The sequence below is a fragment of the Bos indicus x Bos taurus genome, chromosome 6 (genome assembly GCF_003369695.1).
Source record: "Bos indicus x Bos taurus breed Angus x Brahman F1 hybrid chromosome 6, Bos_hybrid_MaternalHap_v2.0, whole genome shotgun sequence".
Taxonomy (NCBI): domain Eukaryota; kingdom Metazoa; phylum Chordata; class Mammalia; order Artiodactyla; family Bovidae; genus Bos; species Bos indicus x Bos taurus.
Window position 1 is genome coordinate 45,482,464 of NC_040081.1, and position 19,766 is coordinate 45,502,229.

Consider the following 19,766-nt stretch of genomic DNA (forward strand, 5'->3'; position numbering starts at 1 on the left):
TTTGATGGTCATCAATTTTGCTGACATAAAAGCTGAGCTAGATGGTTCGAAAGCCCAAGCCTGTCCCTTCTTCATGCAAGCATCAGACACGCTGGCAAGCTATCTTTACTCTTATCTGGACGTAGGAGAGTGCCCTCGTTTATTACTGTGAAGGACCCGGCAGTGGGAAAGGATTGCCTCCATTGTTAAGTTGGCTTCGCTCAAAATTAGGGAACAGCTTTGGCTCGAGGGTTCTGTAGCAGGGGAACTTAGAGCCTCAAATGAGCCTCTTACTCCTTAAAATAATTCTCATCTTAAGTGTCACTTCCTCATGGCCTGGTCTAAATTCTGGCTCCTTTGTGGTTCTCTGAAGCCAACAACCTCCTTATTTCCTTCCCTGCATTTATCACAATTTGGAATTTTAAATTTATTTTAAACAAATTTATTTTAAATTTTAAATTTATTTTAAATAAATTTATTATTTGTTTAAAATCTGTCTTCCCCACGCTAGAAGTTTTAGCTCCACGAAGGCAGGGACAGATTGTATTCTTGTTCACTGTTTTATTCCCAGAGTCCAGCACTGTGTCAGGCATGTGGTAAATGTGTTGGATGAATGAATATATACTGGATGGATGAATGGATGGATGAATGAATTCAACAGCAGACAGCTCTGCAATTGTCACTGCAGCCTTTCATGCAGTGCAGCACTGTACTTCTCAGCACTTAATTACTGATCTTCATACACCACTTTTGTAGGATAACAGCTATCATTATGTTTACATTATGAGAACAAATAAAAGGAGGATTAAGAGACTTTCCTTGAAACACCTGTAAACACCTGAAATATTTGATGTGTAGTGTACTGACTTGGCCCATTCTGAAATCTCTCTGGTAAATGAGATTTCAAAAATATCTAACCACACGAATCCCAGGTGGACCAAGATTAACTCTTTAGTTGTTCCATTGATGGTGGTGGTAGTGGGGGTACTCCAGGAGTATAGGATGAGCAGCTGAGATGGTGGTGAGGGGCAGTCTTGGGCCTGGATACTGCCAGCGTTCCCAGGTAAGGAACCGTTTCAAAGCTTTCACTGGGATGTTGAGTTGGTATGTACCTGAACATCAGTTTTGAACTCTGGAATCCTATATGATCATACTGGTTCTGTCTTTACATAAAATTTTGTTATTTTGTGAATGTTCCTGGTGGTCCAGTGGCTAAGACTCTGAATTTCTACCGCGGAGGGCCTGGGTTCAGTCCCTGGTCAGGGAACTATATCTTACATGTAGCAACTAAAAAGATCCCACGTGCCACAACTAAGACTCAGCACAGCCAAATAAATATAAATACATATTAAAGAAAAATGTGTTACTTTGTGTATCAAGGATTCTTTACATTAACCCTGATTTTTAAAACACTGTGTTAAATGTTATTTATTATGAAGATTGTTAGGAGTTGAATTGTGTCCCCTGTAAAATGCATATGTTGAATCTGAACCCCCAGTATGGATAGGACCTTATTTGGATATAGGGTCATTACAGATATAGTTAGCTAAAATGAGATCATGCTCGAATAGGGTGGACTTTAATCCAGTATGACTGGTAAACCTTAGAAAAAGGGGGAAATTGGACAAAGACTTGCAGGGAAAATGTCATGTGAGGATTGGAGTTATGCTGCCACAAGCCAAGGAACTATTAGAAGCTGGAGAGAAGCTTAGAATAGCTCTTTCCCTAGAGCCTGCAGAGAGAGCGCGGCTCTGCCAACACCTAGATCTTGGCTCTCCAACCTCTAGAACTGAGAGGCAATACATTTCTCTTGCTTAAAAAGGTGATGCTAGAGGTAAAGAACCCTCCTGCCAATGCAGGAGACATAAGAGACGCAGGTTCCATCCCTGAGTTGGGAAGATTCCCTGGAGGAGGGCATGGCAACCCACTCCAGTATTCTTGCCTGGAGAATCCCATGGACAGAGGACCCTGGCAGGCTACAGTCCAGGGGGTCACAAAGAGTCAGACATGACTGAAGTGACTTAGCACAAGTCATTCAGTTTGTGGTACTGTGTTCTGGCAGCCTTGGCAAAATAATATAATCACTAAGTTTGGGGGGGCTTCCTTAAATTTTATGTGGAAAGTACCCTCCTTGCCTTACCCTGGTCCTAATTCTGGATCTTACTGTGATTCACTCCACTCATGTCAGCAGCTACATTTTGCAGATTTAAGAAGAAAGGAAGCCCTGACATAGAAAAGAAACAAAAGAAAAGCTTATGAAATTCAATTGGTTGTCAAAAGTGTCTGAGGTTGGAGATGGGTGTCAGGGGAGAAAGGGCAGGTATTATTTTAGACTATATATCCTGAAACGCAAACCCTTAATTTCTGGATCAGGACTTCCCTGATGGTCCAGTGGTTAAGAATCCGACCACCAACGCAAAGGACACAGGTTTGCTCCCAGGTCCAGGAAGATTCCACATGCCACAGGCAACTGTGCGCCACAGCTCTTGAGCCCGTGCATCCCAGAGCCTGTGTTCCACAACAAGAGTGACCATCGAGATGAGAAGCCCGAGCACTGCAGCTAGAGTAGCCCCCACTCACCATAACTAGAGAAAGTCCACGCAGCAACGAGGACCCAGCACAGCCAAAAATAAATAAATAAAATTTAAAAAACATTTCTGGGGCAGGACAGGGCACTTGAAGAGATTTCCAAAGGGGCCACACATCATTCGTTTCTCCAGAGTAAACTCCCTGCCCTTCCTATTCTCAAAGTCTTCATAGAAGAGCCCATGGTGGCCCATTATATAATAAAACTCCTATCTATTGAATTTTCCTGACTGGTCTAAATCCACCTGGTGCCCTTGAGACTTCTGTTCTGTCCTAAGATCTTGGCCTCTGTGCATCAATATTGCCATCCAGTCACCCCTGACTTTCTCTTTGCAAGCTAAGGAATACCACTGCTTTAGCCTCTCTCAGTAACTCTAATCCATTAATCTGGTCATGGACATAAGAACTGTTCTATGTGCCCAGGGCCTGACATAATTGTTTGATTTAAATGTAAAGAGAAATAGTGGGGGAGGAAAGTAGAGTGTGTGTTCCCTACTCTCCGGTCATCACCCCTCTTTGCCTTCCTTCCTTTAATAATTGGTTTCCAAGAAAATCTGGACTGCTCAGGGACTCTGAGTGAACAGAGCCTGTTTGGAAAGACAGTTTTATGCTTGGTGTTGTGAAATGACTAAAGGATGAAGGAATGAACCACTTTGCCACTCTCCAGCCAAAGTACCCAACAGTCCTGATTTTCTTCTTTTGTCTTTTGGCCATATAGCACAGCATGCAGGATTTTAATTCCCAGATGAGGGACTGATTCTGTGCCCGGTGCAGAGGAAGTCCAGAGTCCTAACCACTGGAGTGCCAGGGAATTCCTCTGGTAAGTTTTTTAAAATTATACATACAAAGCTACTAATTTGTGTTTCTGTTTTATACACACACACACACACATACACACACACACACACACACACACACACACACATATACAGGGGCTTCCCAGGTGGCTCAGTGGTAAAGAATCCGCCTGCCAATGCAGGAGATGTAGGTTCAATCTCTGGATCGGGAAGATCCCATGAAGGAGGGCATGGCAACCCATTTCAGTATTCTTGCCTGAAAAATCCCATGGACAAAGGAGCCTGGTGGGCTATAGTGCATGGGGTTGCAAAAGAGTTGGACATGACTGAGCAACTGAACAAACTATTTCTGCCTCCAGATCTCATTGTAAATGTTCCTTTCATGGCACCATGATGAGGTACCCTGAGTTCCTAAAGAACTCATGCCCCATGGTTCTACCACTATAAAGCCCACTCTTAATCAGGGATGCAGAAGCAAGTTAAAATTATGACACACAAGGAAAAAGACCCAATTCTCAGTTTCTGTAACTCTCATAGAGAATGATTATATCAAGATGAAAAGTTAGCCCAATATCAATAGTTACATACATTTCAAATTTAGATTATAAACATAAATATGAAGGCTGTCTGCTTTTATGTTTTACACTAAGTCAAAGTTATCAACTCCTCCCAGTAAGCAACATTAATACTTTGATTTGTTTTCTAGAATCCTTTGTAAACGATAATTTTCAAAGAACACGAATTATGCAGTGCTATGAAAGGAAGAATTTACAATGAGATCTGGAGACAGAACTAGTTTCTCTTGCTGGGGAAAAAACAAAAAGAAGGTTGTGGGGAAAACAAGGAGAGTTTGTGGGCATTTAAAAAAGAAAAAAAAAGGTACAAAGATTAACTTCAAGGCAGACTAGTTACCATTTGTGCTTGGAAAAGCTCAATCAGATGGGGTAGGAATAACATTAGGGTGCAGGGCTAACACAGGAAGGTTTCTTAACCCTCATCCAGAAAATTTTGACACAATGAAAAGCCACACTTACCTAATGGTCTGATTATGGTAGTCTTTCAAATCCTGCCCAGTGCTGGTGGTTACTACTATCTATGTTGGGAGAGATACACAAGGATTAGTAATGCCTCCAGACCCCACACCATAAATACAGTCCTGGGGATGAGTTACTCATAAAATATGCTTCATAGTCTTTTGTTTGATCAGTTTCTGCAAAAAACAAAATAGCAGTTTACCAACCCTGTGTATATTTTGAGACTTAAGAAATTTAATTTCTCCAAATGACTTGAGATGATAAAAATATCTATAATGTAGTTTCCCCCAGGGGGTTGTAGACATTTCCAAACTTTGAGTCAAAAGATTCTTTTGCTGAATTCGTGCTTGAAAGCTTGTTGCATAGAAAGACAAAGAAAGGTGTAAGCTACTTCCTCAGCACTAAGAATCGTCACCATCACTTCAATGGTGACAATGTTTTCATCGTGAGTGTTGTTAGCTGTCTTGCATTCTTCTCGTGTCTGGACTACAACATAAGCCCGTAAGGTTAGGGGGCTCTTTGACTCCCCAGTGCTACCACAGAGCAAGTGTTCAGAAAACACATTCTGGCTTAACTAGATTCTCAAAGATGTAGCTCCAACACCATGTCTCTGAAAGAAAAGCTAACTCAGAAAAAGCAGTCCAATTCAGCCACAGACACCATGTTGTTTCAGAGAAAAAAATGACTCAGACCAATTGTCTTTCTAAACCAACCATTTACTTTAGGCCAATGTGTCCATTTAGTCAAAGTAATGAATATAGTGGTCTTACCACTGAGCTGGATTTTGTGTAGAAAAACAATAAGTATTATTTTGGAACCTATGGGTATCAGGGAGAGCAGATGGGATGCAAAGATAAAAGGGCAATTGGTGAATGTCTACTAAAAAAAAAAATCTAGCTTTTTTTTTCTTTCTACTCCATCTGGTCTTCCTAACTCTTCTCTTCTGCTTTACCCAATCATGTACTCTGCCATTAGTTAAAGGATTACTTTGATTTATTCCTCTGTTTAAAAAACTTCAATGACACCATGCTGCATGGCCAGAAGAAATTGGAAGTGAGCATCCAATGATGGGCTAAAATATCTCCTCTGTTTCTCCATTTAAACTCTGTGCCCCATCTGTAGGAACCTTCTTTAGGAAACCTTCCCTGAGCATCCCAGCATGAAGTTGGATGTCTCTCTTCTGCGAATGAATATGAATCATCTGGCAATTAGGCTCACCTTATGACACCCCTTTACCTGCTCTATGTGACTTCCGTAAATAGTCTCTAAGCTCCTTGATCATAGTGCCTGGCATACAGCAGGTATAAAACAAGATCTGTGATTTGCTCTGATGATTTGATACCTAAGTGATATGAGGCACTGACCTGACCTTAAGAGAAAGCAGCAACCAAGCTATAATGTCATCATAATCTTCATGCAAATGAGAAGCTAAAACTCGGACCGCAGCAATGTCACCTAACAACATTAAGGAAACAAACATACAAAAACACCAGCTAATGTCTTACAAACGCTCCTCAGTTAAGCTACAAGGACTGACCCAATTTCTCTTCTCTTCAGAAAAAGGACATGTGATAAACCTAACCACCAAGGGAAGTCTGTGTATTCTCTAACACAGAAGACAAACAAAACGTCTTTTCCAGTTTCGTTTTCAGAAAATCACAAATCAGTAAGAAAAGCTGATAAGAAAGTAACCAGAAAAAAGGTAGTATACCAGTATCATATATAACAATATAAAGGAATGGCATTATCTTCAATAATAACAAGAGATTTGCCATAATCCATAAAATCTGTGTTATAAGTGCTTGAAACTGTTATGTGCAGTGTTTCGTAGTCCAAAGTAGATAAAGAACGTCTGCCTCACCAGAATTATCACTCAGGTTTGTTGGTTATTATTTGTTTAATGTCAAGCACAAGCAATTGTTTTCACTGCCAAAAACAGTCAAGCCACTTCTTGGCTGAGCGAACCAATAAATTTCCTATAAAAAAGTTGTAGATTTGATAACACTATATAAATATGGCCAAGGCTGTTTTACCATTTATCTCCTCAAAGCCTATTTTGCTAGGAAAAAAGGCTTGAATTGCTCAGATAATTGTGGTTATATAGCTAGATGTATTATTCATTCACAATATAGTCAAAAAAAGCACTTTAAAAGTTAATTAAATGGGATAGAATGCTTATGATTTAAGATTCCAACTATAAAATTTTTATTTAAAAAAAGTGTTATGGTTGTAAAAGTTTATCAGTTACCACAAATTTGTTTTTGCAGATTTCTTAGCTCCCTGACTTTACAGCAATGCTTAAAGTTAAGTGATGGTGCTGATATGATTCATGATGGAACATGCTCTTGGTACCTGGCCGCCATTAAAAGAGATATCCAGGCGAAACCACTCCTTCAAAGGTATGGTGAATTTCGTTTTTACAGCAAGGTCTTCTCCTTTGACAAGATGCATTTGAATATGCAAGTAGCCTAAAGGGAAAACAAAAGTTTGTGAAAATGACAAAGAAACTTAGAAGTGAAAGAAGTGGCTATATCTTTTCAATGATTTTCCAAAACTTCTACGACTAGATCACATTCCTTCTTCCTTTAAATAAAAGCAAAATGAAACAAAACAACAAAAAACACCTAAGTACATTCGTCTGTATTGAAAATGTTTGTTTTAAGCTTCCGGAAAAAGTTGAACTTGAAGCCCATATTTGGAAACCATCATTCTTTACTGCATTGCCACAATGACAACGTTCCTTATTCTAGACAGACATACTGGCCAAAAGACAGAGAGTAAGAAAACCACATATCGTTCTAAAGATTCTATTTCATACTTACCCTCTTCAGTAAGAAATATAGAAGGTGTGCCGTACATCTCATTAGAATCAACAAAGTACAGAATCCCACAGAGATTGGCCTTGCAATAATGGAGTAAATAAAGCCACAGTGAAACAGTAAACCTGCAAGAGTGAGGAGAAAAAAAATTCTGCAGATTGATATCATCCAAGAACAGGTAATTATAGTTAACAATGACCAAGTAAATTGCTTTTTTTCCATTGAAGGGATGAATTTGCCTTCGTGCTCATCATGGGAGATCCACTTGCAAAGCTTGATTTTAGAAACAAAGGAGGTAGTTATAGTAACTGCGAAAGACAGGAGTTAAGCGTCACTGTACAAAACTAGCAGACATTGTACCTTGCACAAAAAACTCTTCCTATGCCTTTTTGAGAATCACACGGACCTGCCATTTGAATACTTGATTAAGGCTTATAAAGCCAGACACAGACTAAAAATCTGGGTTTTAATAAGAGGTGATTTGATAAGAAGCTATTCTAATTTCAATGATTAAAAAAAAAAACATAATTAGGGCTTTTTGAGCAATTTCATTTCTTTCAAAGATAAAAGCCCTAAGGCAGAAACATGTCATAATCTGCAAATGGCATTGCCATATGCTAATAGGACCCAGAAATACTATTTTAATGCACACATGAGGTTGTTTGGTATCACAGTTCTGGCTCACCGATATGGAGCAACTACTCTAATTGTTCCATTTCTGGACAAGGGCTATTTTAGTTGAAAAAAATACACTGTCCATCTGTGATTTGCCAAGTGAGGATAAAATAACAGTAGTCAATTTCAAGAGGAAATATTTTAGCCAAGCTTTGTGATCCACAAATCATTCAACAAATATTTGCTGTTTGAACACTTGCTTGATGTCACATATTGTGCTAGTGACCAGCAGTTTAAAGATGAGCTGAGAGCAATTGTGTTTTGTGAGTAAAACATGAATCAAGGTCAAAACCAGTACAGAGAATGCTCTCCATTTCCCCAAAAACCAATTCACAGTTTGGGTTAAAAGGGCAGCGGCCCCAGATTCTTTGGGGATTCATCCCAACAAGGCCTTAGAATGTTAGAATATTCTGGGCTTTATAATCTGGCCTCCAAATCAGTGATAAGATATACAAACAGATGGTGCCACACAGCTCCCTCCTGACCCACCCAGCTGAGCAAGCTCATGAAGATAAGTTATTACAAGGAAGCTTAGCAAGAACATACGCTTAGTAAAGTGACTCAAGATCTTTCTACAGCCAGCAGCATGGGAAGAATTAAATCACTCTGCTGAATCCATCCGGTCTGAGGTGAACCACGAACCATTTTCAGCATCTTCAATTCAGCAGAAGGAAAAATATATATATATCTGGGTTTTGCTGAAATCAATGGAGGAGATCAGAAGTTGTGAGATTTCAAGCAGCTCATCCAATCTTCCAAGGCAGAAAAAGCAAAGCAAAAGTTGCAATCTGGCAGGGCTGTGGCTGGCTGCATTTGACACCTTGCAAAGCCTCAGGCCCCAACACCTGACTCCCTTACTTAGGTCATTCCCAAGACTGGCATACCAGTCATTAGGAGGCAAACTGGGGATTGCTAAGTGAGAGAATGATTTCCAAATGCATTGAAGTTTTTGGGTCCACAAATTCTGCCTAAGCTAGGAACAGCTCATCATTTCCTCAAAGCATATTACAGAGTAGGTCCTCCTAAGTGGGTCCACTAGCCTGCCCTAGACTTCCCAGATGGTTCAGCGGGTAAAAAAATCTGCCTGCAATGCAGAAGACACAGGAGATGCAGGTTCAATACCTGGGTCAGGTAGATCCCCTAGAGAAGGAAATGGCAACCCACTCCAGTATTTCTTGCCTGAAAAACCCCATGGACAGAGGATCCTGGTGGGTTACAGTCCTTGGGGTCACAAAGAGTCAGACATGTTTGAGTGACTAAGTGTGTGAGTCAGATCAGCCTGCTCTGGTCCTCAGATAAAAAGAACACTATGGCCGCACTGGCCCCCCATCACCAGCCCCTTCTTACACTGGGTAATCTATCCGCTGGCGTCGAGTGGCCTCCAGCTCTCGATTCTGAAATCTCAGGAACTTCTTCACAATGCCTGTGTTTTCTCCACTGGAGGCATAGAGAAATTCCAGGAGGGTAACCACATCTGTAAACAGCAAGACAGCTGCCTTTTAATTATTTCCAGAAAAACACGGCTTTCAACACCACATTCTTTCTGGAACCTACTGCCTAGCTCCAATCAAACATTTAAGTGAATCGTCTGAAAATATCAGCAAACGTTTATGGCACACTGAATATATGCCAGGCACCCAAGACACTGCACAGAGCTATCTCAATTCATGTCCATAGCAACCCTACAAAGGAGAGTCTTCATTAGTCCCACTCTACAGATGAAAAGCCTGAAGTATAGAGAGGTAAAATAACTTGCCTAAGGTAACAGAGCTAATAAGTAGTAGAACGAAATTTCAAGTTTCCAGCTTAGATTCTATGTGCTTAACCACCTTACATCCTGCCCGTCTAATGCTATGAAAAGCATTTTGAATTTGTGTAATAATATTAACAGTATGGTCCATACTAAATAAATAATAAATAAATATGTATATGTATTGTTCAATGGGTCAAGTTGCACTTTAGATAAGAAAGGGAGTGGGCCCTGGAATTTCTTCAGCCCTAGGGCTTCTCCTGTGGCTCAGCTGGTAAAGAATTTGCCTGCAATGCGGGAGACCTGGGTTTGATCCCTGGGTTGGGAGGATCCCTTGGAGAAGGGAATGGCTGCCCACTCCAGTATTCTGGCCTGGAGAATTCCATGGGACATATAGTCCATGGGGTCGCAAAGAGTCCAACATGACTGAGCAACTTTCACTTTTTCACTTGGGGTCTAAGAAGTCTTCTGACTCACAAGGTGAAACAGAGAGCATTGTAAAAGTTAAAGAAAAACCAGAGCTGCATTTCTGAATGCAAACCGATAATGATATCAGTTTGCAGCCTGGGGTTGTAAGTGAGAACTGCGAAAACTGCAATTTGAACTCTTACTTGCAGAGTGAACACACGGCCCAGGATCCTTTTCCCAACTAGGACTCCAGATTGCTGTCATTCAGGACTTCCCAGCACTGTTCAAGTCTGGATGTAGGTTTCGGCCCAATTTGGTGATGTATATGCTACTACTTCGGAGAAGGCAATGGCACCCCACTCCAGTACTCTTGCTTGGAAAATCCCATGGACGGAGCAGCCTGGTAGGCTGCAATCCATGGGGTCGCTAAGAGTCGGACACGACTGAGCAACTTCACTTTCACTTTTCACTTTCATGCATTGGAGAAGGAAATGGCAGCCCACTCCAGTGTTCTTGCCTGGAGAATCCCAGGGACGGGGGAGCCTGGTGGGCTGCTGTCTATGGGGTCGCACAGAGTCGGACATGACTGAAGTGACTTAGCATAGCATATGCTACTACTTCTCTCTAATGCTTCTATTTCTTCTTTTTTAATGACTGCATATTGAAATTAAGTTAAATAATCTTCTATTAAATATTGGAATTGTTGTGTAATGAGTGGAATTGTGTATAATGAGTGGTTTCTTTTGTTAAGGCAAAACACCATACGCTTCAAAACCAGAGTCTTTGGTAACAACCTAGAGGGGTGGGATGGACAGAGAGGTGGGAAGGATGTTCAAGTGGGAGGGGACATGAGTAAATCTATGGATGAGTCATATTGATGTTTGGTAGAAAACAACACAATACTGTAAAGCAATTAAACTTCAATTAAAAATAATTAATTTTTTTTTAAGAATTTAAAAGACACAAAAAACTAGAGAGTCTTCCACTTTATTTTGCACATGTGGGAGAGTTCTGTGGCTCTAGAAAAGAGGAGTACCTATAACAAATCTTACAGAGAAAACTGAGTTATTTCATCTGTATTTGAGGTCTAAAAAGTTAATATGGACTTTTTATTTCACATACTCCACCCCATTTCAAAGAAAAATTAATTCACTGAGTTCAACCTAGAAACAAAGATCATCTTTTCTCTTTCTTAAAATGCTCCTTGGTCTAAAGGTCTATATTTAAATGGTGGAAATAATCTGCTTTCCTGGTCTTCTTAGAGAGGGAAGAGTTGACTTTTGGGCAAGTTACCAAATGACAATATTGGCGAAAATTATAGGAGCCTGAGCCTGGGATAGAGGACACCCCAGCTCTCATTCCTCATTGGGGAAAAATGCTTCACTATATAAAGAGGTACCTCTAGTTCATTATAACTTGGAAATCATAAGAGCGATGTTTTCATAGTCTCAGAGATACATTTAGAAACCCCAAAGGGTGGAGTTATTAATTCCAACAGAAATACTTCAAACTTTTTTCTTTGCAATTTGAGCTCGATGTGGGCACGTTGGACTTGCTGGTCAGTTATGGGAGCAGGAAAGAGGATTAGGAATGGAAATACTGCAAGGGTGTCTTCAGAATCCACAGGAAAAAACTGACCGAGAGGTTGATGTCAGCCCAACCTTGGCTAGCTTCCACCATGGTGAGCAAAACATAGGAGACCAGATGGCCACGCTAGCCCCCTGGGAAGCCTTCTGCTGGTGATTGCTGTTGAGTTATCCAGTATATAGTAGAAAAATTTATCAGAATGAGCAAGATTTGATTCTGCCCCACCTGACTACAGTAAAAGGAGGTTTCATAAAGGAGGTTTCCAAAGTGAAAGGAGTCAAAAGTGAATGTTGATGAGCCTTTCCTTTATCCTGGGATCAAAGTAAAGCTAGTTGAATAAGAGAACTTGCAGCAAAAGACTGTGGAGGGAAAATCTAAGACCCAAAGATCTAAAATAATTTTACAATAACACATATCTTTTGTGTCCAACAAAACCAAAGTGATGATGGTTTTCTTGTAAAATCTGTAGCTTTAATGATAGTTCTATGATTTGGAGTTCTATTACAGTTTCCCTCAGTACAATATTGTCTTCCCATTTCATTAGAAATAATGAATAAAAACGAAAAATTTTGGAGTAGGGAAAGACTTGAGAATTCATCTACATAAAATGCATCAACATAAAATATTAGCCCAGGATAAACAACATCCTCCAAGAACTGATTGGCTGCTTGGACTGCTATAATTGATTTGTGATGACTATCACAGGCATTGAATGGTAAATAGCAGTAACAATGCCATTGCCCATTGAAGGATTTACAGGTAGGTAAACTCCAGTTCAAAACATGGGCTCAAAGAGGTTAAATGAATTGCTAACATAGAATGTAAGCTCCAACACAGCAAGGACTTTACTTCATTCTTTAATCCATCCTCAGAGCCAGAACAGTGGCCAAAACATGATAGAGGCCCAAAAAACATTTAGGGAGTGAATGGATAAATGAACAAATGAACACAGCTGTGGCCAAATCAGGATCTGGATCTATGTCTCTTTCACCCAACATGTTCCATAATTCTACAATGTTCCCCATACCCCCCAAGCCAAAAATTAAATGTCTCTTTTTTCAGATCCTTCCCCCAAATCCATTTCTTTGGCTAACCTTGAATGAGGAAGTTACATGGGGAAGAGGCATTATTGTGACATAAACACAAAATGCCATAGAATCAGTTCAGGTTTGGAACCCACTCCCTTGGCCACTTTTATTGCTTTGTTTCCTCAAATTTTAGAGCAAGAAGAAGCATTAGATTTAACATGGTGCAAACTCCTTCATTTGGAGACAAGAGAAGTGTTCGTGTCTTTTAAAGGTCGTATAATAAGAGACCCAAATATGACTCAAAACTGGTCTCCCACTGCAAACCAATGTGCTTGTTATTAAACCACATCACATCTCACAAGTCCTTCCAGAGAGAACTAGGGCTGATGTTCAGCTGGCATGCCCATGTGCGGCTCTACTGGTTGTTAAAATACTGAAATATGTCCATATTGTTTAGATGATGTACCCCAACACACACACAATACCCACTCTGGCTTCTCCTTCAGAGTAGAATCTGGCTCAGTAACAATATTCAGCACATTCTGTTTCAGCACCAGGGCCAGTGCCTGGAGGAGCCTGCCTGGGCCCCCCACCTCATACTATTTGTTAAATGTTTTGAATATCACCCTGAGTGATATTTTAAAATATATATATCACCCTGAGTGACATTAAAAAAAAAAAAAGATGAGGACAATAAAGGACAGAAATGGTATGGACCTAACAGAAGCAGAAGATATTAAGAAGAGGTGGCAAGAATACACAGAAGAACTATACAAAAAAGATATCTTCATGATCCAGATAACCACAATGGTGTGGTCACTCACCTAGAGCCAGACATCCTGGAATGTGAAGTCAAGTGGGCCTTAGGAAGCATCACTATGAACAAAGCTAGTGGAGGTGATGGAATCCCAGTGGAGCTATTTCAAATCCTAAAAGATGGTGCTGTGAAAGTGCTGCACTCAATACACCATCACATTTGGAAAACTCAGCAGTGGCCACAGGACTGGAAAAGGTCAGTTTTCATTCCAATCCCAAAGAAAGGCAATGCCAAAGAGTGTTCAAAGTACTGTACAATTGCACTCATCTCACACACTGGCAGAGTAATGCTCAAAATTCTCCAAGCCAGGCTTCAAAAGTATGTGAACCATGAAATTCCAGATGTTCAGGCTAGATTTAGAAAAGCCAGAGGAAGCAGAGATCAAATTGCCAACATCCACTGGATCATCAAAAAAGCAAGAGGATTCCAGAAAAACATCTACTGCTTTGTTGATTACGCCAAAGCCGTTGACTGTGTGGATCACAACAAACTGGAAAACTCTTCAAGAGATGGGAATACCAGATCACCTTACCTGCCTCTTGAGATATCTGTATGCAGGTCAAGAAGCAACAGTGAGAGACTTTATTTTCTTGCCTTCAGTCTTTCCCAGCATCAGGGTCTTTTCCAATGAGTCAGTTCTTTGCATCAGGTGGCCAAAATATTGGAGCTTCGTCTTCAGCATCAGTCCTTCCAATGACTATTCAGGACTGATTTCCTTTAGGATGGACTAGTTTGATCTCCTTGCTGTCCAAAGGACTTTCAAGAATCTTCTCCAACACCAGTTCAAAAGCTTCAGTTCTTCAGCACTCAGCTTTTTTACAGTCCAACTCTCACATCCATACATGATTACTGGATAAACCATAGCTTTGATTAGATGGACCTTTGTTGGCAAAGTAATGTCTCTGCTTCTTAAAATGCTGTCTAGGTTGGTCATAGCTTTCCTTCCAAGAAGCAAGTGTCTTTTAATTTCATGGCTGCAGTCACCATCTGCAGTGATTTTGGAGCCCAAGAAAATAAAGTCTCTCACTGAGAGAGTCAGACACCACTGAGTGACTTTCACTTTCACTTTTCTTTAGAGATAGTCTTGAAGCAAAGAATTCATTGTTTTGTTGTTTAGTCACTCAGTTCGTGTCTGACTCTTTGCGACCCCATGGACTATAGCCCACCAGGTCCATCTATCCCGGGGATTTTCCAGGCAATAATACTGGAGTGAGTTGCCATTTCCTTCTCCAGGGGATGTTCCTGAGGCTAAAAGTCTGTAAGGGGAACTTGGAGGAAAATAAGCTACGATTTTCCGACACAGAGAAGTAAAGTTAGAATGATGATAACTCAATCTTCTTTCCAAAGGCAGGACACTAAACAGGCAGTGGTGATTGGGAGTTTAATTGTCCTTAAAGCCAAAGCCTGGGAACAAAAAATTCTACTTTCTAGCAAGTATGATTTAGGTTGGAATTTCTCGCTGCAAAGGGCACTAGGCAAAGAAGTGAGTGACTAAGAAAGCCTGTAAGATGTTCAACACTAGGAGTCTTAAGAATAAATAAATTCCACTCCCAGGAATTTATCCTCCAAACATATTTATTTGTGTGCACAAAGATACACATGCAAAGGTGCTTACAGAAACCTTGTTGCTAACAGTAAAAGACAAAAGATGACCTGCATGACCATCAACAGAGGACAGGGCAAATAAATTATGGACTGTCAGGCAATGCAATGCTAGGAAGCTATTGCAAAGAATGTGATCATGTTTCCTGTACTGACATAGAAAAATTTTCTGCCATATTGTTAATGAGCGCAAAGCAGAATCTTTAGTATCTTCCCAGGTGTGTAAGAAGAGAAGGATCTATCAGCCTAATGATTATATGGGCAGAGAGCATCCCTGGAAGGAAACACAGAATCTAGTGTTATTGAGCTTGGCTCTAAGAAATAGGACCAAAAGACTGGGGCAGGTAGGAATTTACTCTTCCCCCAAAACTTTTTAACACTCTCTGAATTTTTTAACCAGGTACATGTATTACTTTGTTGGCTACAAGAGAAAAGAACATCTCTGGACATTTCCATGCAGGCAGGGAGAAGGAGACTGCCACATGCAAAGGCCTGCCCCGCCCTGGGCGCCCCGGCGGTTCAATCCACTTCAAAGAGGCAAAGTCCAGTGGCTGAGGAAAACAGGGTGATTCATGTCAGTCAAAATTCAACTTAGACAAAAGTGTATTCCTTCTAATTTAGAACCTGGGTTGGAATTGTTTTAGCATATGTCAGAGAAGCAGCTTAGCAAAGTTGAAAGAAGCAAGAACTTGGACTCCATTAAACAAGTTCCCAGAGCCTCAATTTTCTCCTCTGTAAAAAGAGAATGAAAATACTGTCCTCCCCCGGGGCTCTTATGAGGGTTAAATGAGACACTGCGCATGGAAAAAGTGACTTGAAAATCATAAAGGCCAATGCAGACGCTAGGCATTCATTAATGGTATTACTGAAAAATCCAAGTCTACAGTGATTACCTGGGGGAAAGAAAGCAGTCTCTTTTGTCTCTAAGAGTGTCACATTTGTAGTTCTTATAATTACAAAAAGCATCATCATATCATTAACTTGAATTGTTCCACTGAATAAACTGATATTTTCACAGAGACACGTAAAGTCTGTCTCCAAAATTTGAGTTAGTCTTCTATGACTTTGTTGTAAACGAGTTTTGTTATAAGGAAATCTTACTTACAATCCATTGGGTCTGAAAATGAGAATGAATTTTTAGTGAAAGGACAAGAGAGTGGAGAAGAAGGAGACTGCCAGTTTCTGACCTAAGAGGGAAAATCAGAAAAATCTTCGTCTAGGTGGAAGTACCAGTGCAGCAGACATAAGAGATCCCTGGAGGAGGGCACGACGGCCCACCCCAGTATTCTTGCCTGGAGATCCCATGGACAGAGGAGTCTGGTCGGCTACAGTTCACGGGGTCACAGAGTTGGACTGAGCACGCAGCAGGTGGAAGTAGAACAAAATGCTTGCTACATCTGAGCATGGCATCTAAGGAACTCCAAAGTGTCGCCCCAACTTGCCTTTCCAATCTTCTTTCCGGAACTGCCCATCTCACACTTCAGACTTTACCTGAACAAAAGCTCAAGTGTGGCTACTCCACACTTCCACCTGTGGCAGACACTGGTAATCAATCCACATGGCGTCTCTCTCACTAAGCACAGACTCGGCCTCAGAATCTTCCTCAGCACTGTGCTCTAGGTAGCCACCCCCATTGCTCTGAGCTGGCAAGCAAGATGAAACCCATTTGCCACCCCTCATTCCAAGGGTTGCAGGCTCATCCCCATTCCCGAGTCAGACTGCATTCGCTTCTCTCTTTTTCCTTCCGCCTGGATGTGCGTGCGTGCATGCTACATTGTTTCATTCATGTCCAGCTCTTTGTGACCCCATGGACTGTAGCCCACCAGACTCCTCTGTCCATGGGATTCTCCAGGCAAGACTACTGGAGTGGGTTGCCATGCCCTCCTCCAGGGGATCTTCTCGACTCAAGGACTGAACCTGTGTCTCTCATGTCTCCTGCGCTGGAAGGTGGGTTTTCCTTTATTCTTTTTCTGACTATGGAAACTCTACTCTTTCTTAAAATTTCTGTTCAAATGTCACTTCCTCTGTGAAGAACCCTTGCAAAGGACCTAAGATGCAGATTGCTCAGTAACTTTTTTCTATGAATAAGTGACTTAAATAAATAAATAGCTTCACGACATCCCCTGGCAATATAGCTTAGTAGTTAAGTGTGGTGTTTGGGAACCAAACTACTTGAGTTCAAGTCCTAGTTCCATCATTAGCTGAGTAACTTTAGACTAATTACTCTAGTTCTCTGAGTCAGTTTCCTCCTCTATAAATTATGACAGTCGTGCACTGGTATTAAATTAGATACTTGCACAAGCACTTAGCACAGTTCCTGGCACACAGTGAGTGCTCAGTAAGGGAAAGTGACTGTTACTATTGGGAGCTGTGTTTACTTCTGGATAACCACGTTAAAGAGAAGGACCATGTCTGCGTCTTTGAATCTCCAGACTTAGTAAAGAAATTGGTGCAGGATGGGTCTTTATGGAATTGAACATGATACACATAAGGGGTGGTGAGTACCAAGAGAGAACTAGAGGAAGCTGGAGGGCAGAAAGTTAGTTTCTGATTTGAGAATCAAAAAAGGAAAGAAAAGAAGAAACCTTTGTGGAGAAGGAGTAGAAAATTTGAGCAGACTACTGAAATATGACTATGATTTTGCTAGGAAAACATGAAAGATGGCCATGGGGCTGGGAGAATGTTGAGGGTAGGGGCAGAGTGGCAGCTTCCAGTAAAAAGAGATTCATTAGCCAAGTCATACAGATGAGTGATCACAGACTGGAGCTAGAGGGCAGGTGCAGGGTGAAGGTGTGCTCATGTGTAGTTGCAAAGGAGAATCACTGCAGCCGTAACCAGTGCAGCAAAACGGTCTCCACCCAGGAAGCCTCAGTGTGTACAGGCCCTACGGAAGGCACACAGCTGACCCCACCCTACACGCTCCCTACCATAGCCATGTAAGAAAGCTGTCACAGTGTGATGGTCACATATAAGCTAAGAGAGAAAGGGTCCTTGCCTCTTGGCTAAGAGCCCTCATCCCTCAGTCAACAAGCAGTTGTCATGTGCCTGCTGTGTACAGGGTGCCACACTGGGCACCAGAACCAGACAACCCAGGCCTTGTGGAGCCTGTGTGCTAGTACAGAGACACTCCACAGGCAAATAAACCATTCAGTATATTCAATTACAAGGCCTGGGGGTGCTAAGGTTATGAAGGAAATAAAAGGTGGATACTGGTGTGGCGGGAACAATTGGGTAGGGCTGCCATCTTAGATAAGGTGGTCTAGGATGCTGTCCCCAGTAAGATGACATTCGTGCAGAGGTTGCAAGGAGGTAAGAGAGCAAGTCACACAGTGATCTAGGGGAGGAGCATGTTAGGGAGAGGGGACAGTGATGCAAATGTCTCAAAGTGGGAATGAACTTGGTACATCAAGGGAGAAGCAAGCAGGCCTGCATGGCTGGAACAGGTGGGCAAGGGGGAGTGTGGCAGGAGATGAGGCTGATAAGGGGACAGGGACAGATTCCACAAGCCATGCTCAGGGACGTGGGCGATCCTTCCCTACTCCATCAGGGAGGAGCTGGCTACAGGGGCCACTGCATAGGGGGACAAGGGCCAGCAGGGAGGCCATTTGCAGACTGCGGCCAGAATCCAGACAGGGACAATGGTGGCTTAGACCAGGATGACAGCAGACACGTGGTGAACAGCGACTGAATATGAGGTCGGGGCTGAAGATGGAGGCCGCAGGGCCAGCTGACCTCTCACAACAGAACGCGCAGTCCAGGTGCGCCCCTGGAGCCACCAGCCCCAGCGGTTTATTTCTTTCTCTGGGTGAGCTCATGCGTGAGTCAGGCACACGTGTGACAGGGCAGCGGATAAAGCCCGGTGTCCTCCCCCGGAGGGAACAGACAATCAGCGGGCCCCAGGCAGGGTGGATCTCTTGGCCAAAGGCAGGAACAGGTGCACTGGCAGGGCACGTGGCTGAGCCTTGGCACAAACGTGTCCTGAAAGGCTGCCAGCTTCTGATCCGGGGTAGGTTGACCCAGCAGGGCGGGACGGAAGCCGGCTGCACCTCCACCCAAAATCAGCCCACCGGCCGGCCTGGCACAATCCCAGCATGGGAGATGAGCTGCAAAGAGTGTCAGGGCGCACAGATCTGGCTCTGGAAGCCTAACTGAAGGCTTTAGGTGGGGGCGCTCCAACCACACAGACAGAACACGTATGCACCGAGACTGGGCTCTCTCTTCATAAAGAGAAAAGAAAATGCAAGCAAGTCACAGGGGGTACTTAGTTCAGACACAGAGCTCTTGCAGGACAGCAGGCACTTGACACAGAAAATGTCCCCCCCCACTCCACACCAGGGCTGGCGGCAGACTGCGATGGGGCCAGGCATGAAAGCGCCCCCGTGGCGCACTAATGCCACCTTGTTGTTCGGACTTGACTCTTGTTCTTCAAGAGCAGAATAAAGAAGCCCCCGCTGGGAACCAGCCAGAGGCCTGGCCCTCTTCCATTGCGCCGCCGATATCAAGAACAAAGGTCGTTGGCACTGTCCATGGGGCTTGCGGCAGACTCTCTTTTGATTTCCTTTTTAAGACAGGGAGGGGAAGTGCTCCCCTTTCCTGGTGAACAAACCTCAGCCCGGCAAATAGCTGGTTTCGCGGGTGGATGGAGCCCCCCCTCCCATTGTCAGTGACTTTGACTCTTAGAAAA

General features: G+C 42.4%; 1 protein-coding gene across 1 annotated transcript in view; it reads right to left on the reverse strand.

The window, feature by feature from the left end:
- The window catches only part of SEL1L3 (SEL1L family member 3), a 108,229-nt gene that overhangs the window by 68,775 nt on the left and 19,688 nt on the right, over positions 1-19,766 (reverse strand). The window contains exons 3-6 of the mRNA XM_027544209.1: positions 9,238-9,364; positions 7,219-7,340; positions 6,749-6,864; positions 4,397-4,455 (exon numbers count right to left, since the gene is read on the reverse strand). Coding sequence (XP_027400010.1) covers positions 4,397-4,455; positions 6,749-6,864; positions 7,219-7,340; positions 9,238-9,364 — 424 coding nt within the window. The remainder of the gene's footprint in view (positions 1-4,396; positions 4,456-6,748; positions 6,865-7,218; positions 7,341-9,237; positions 9,365-19,766) is intronic.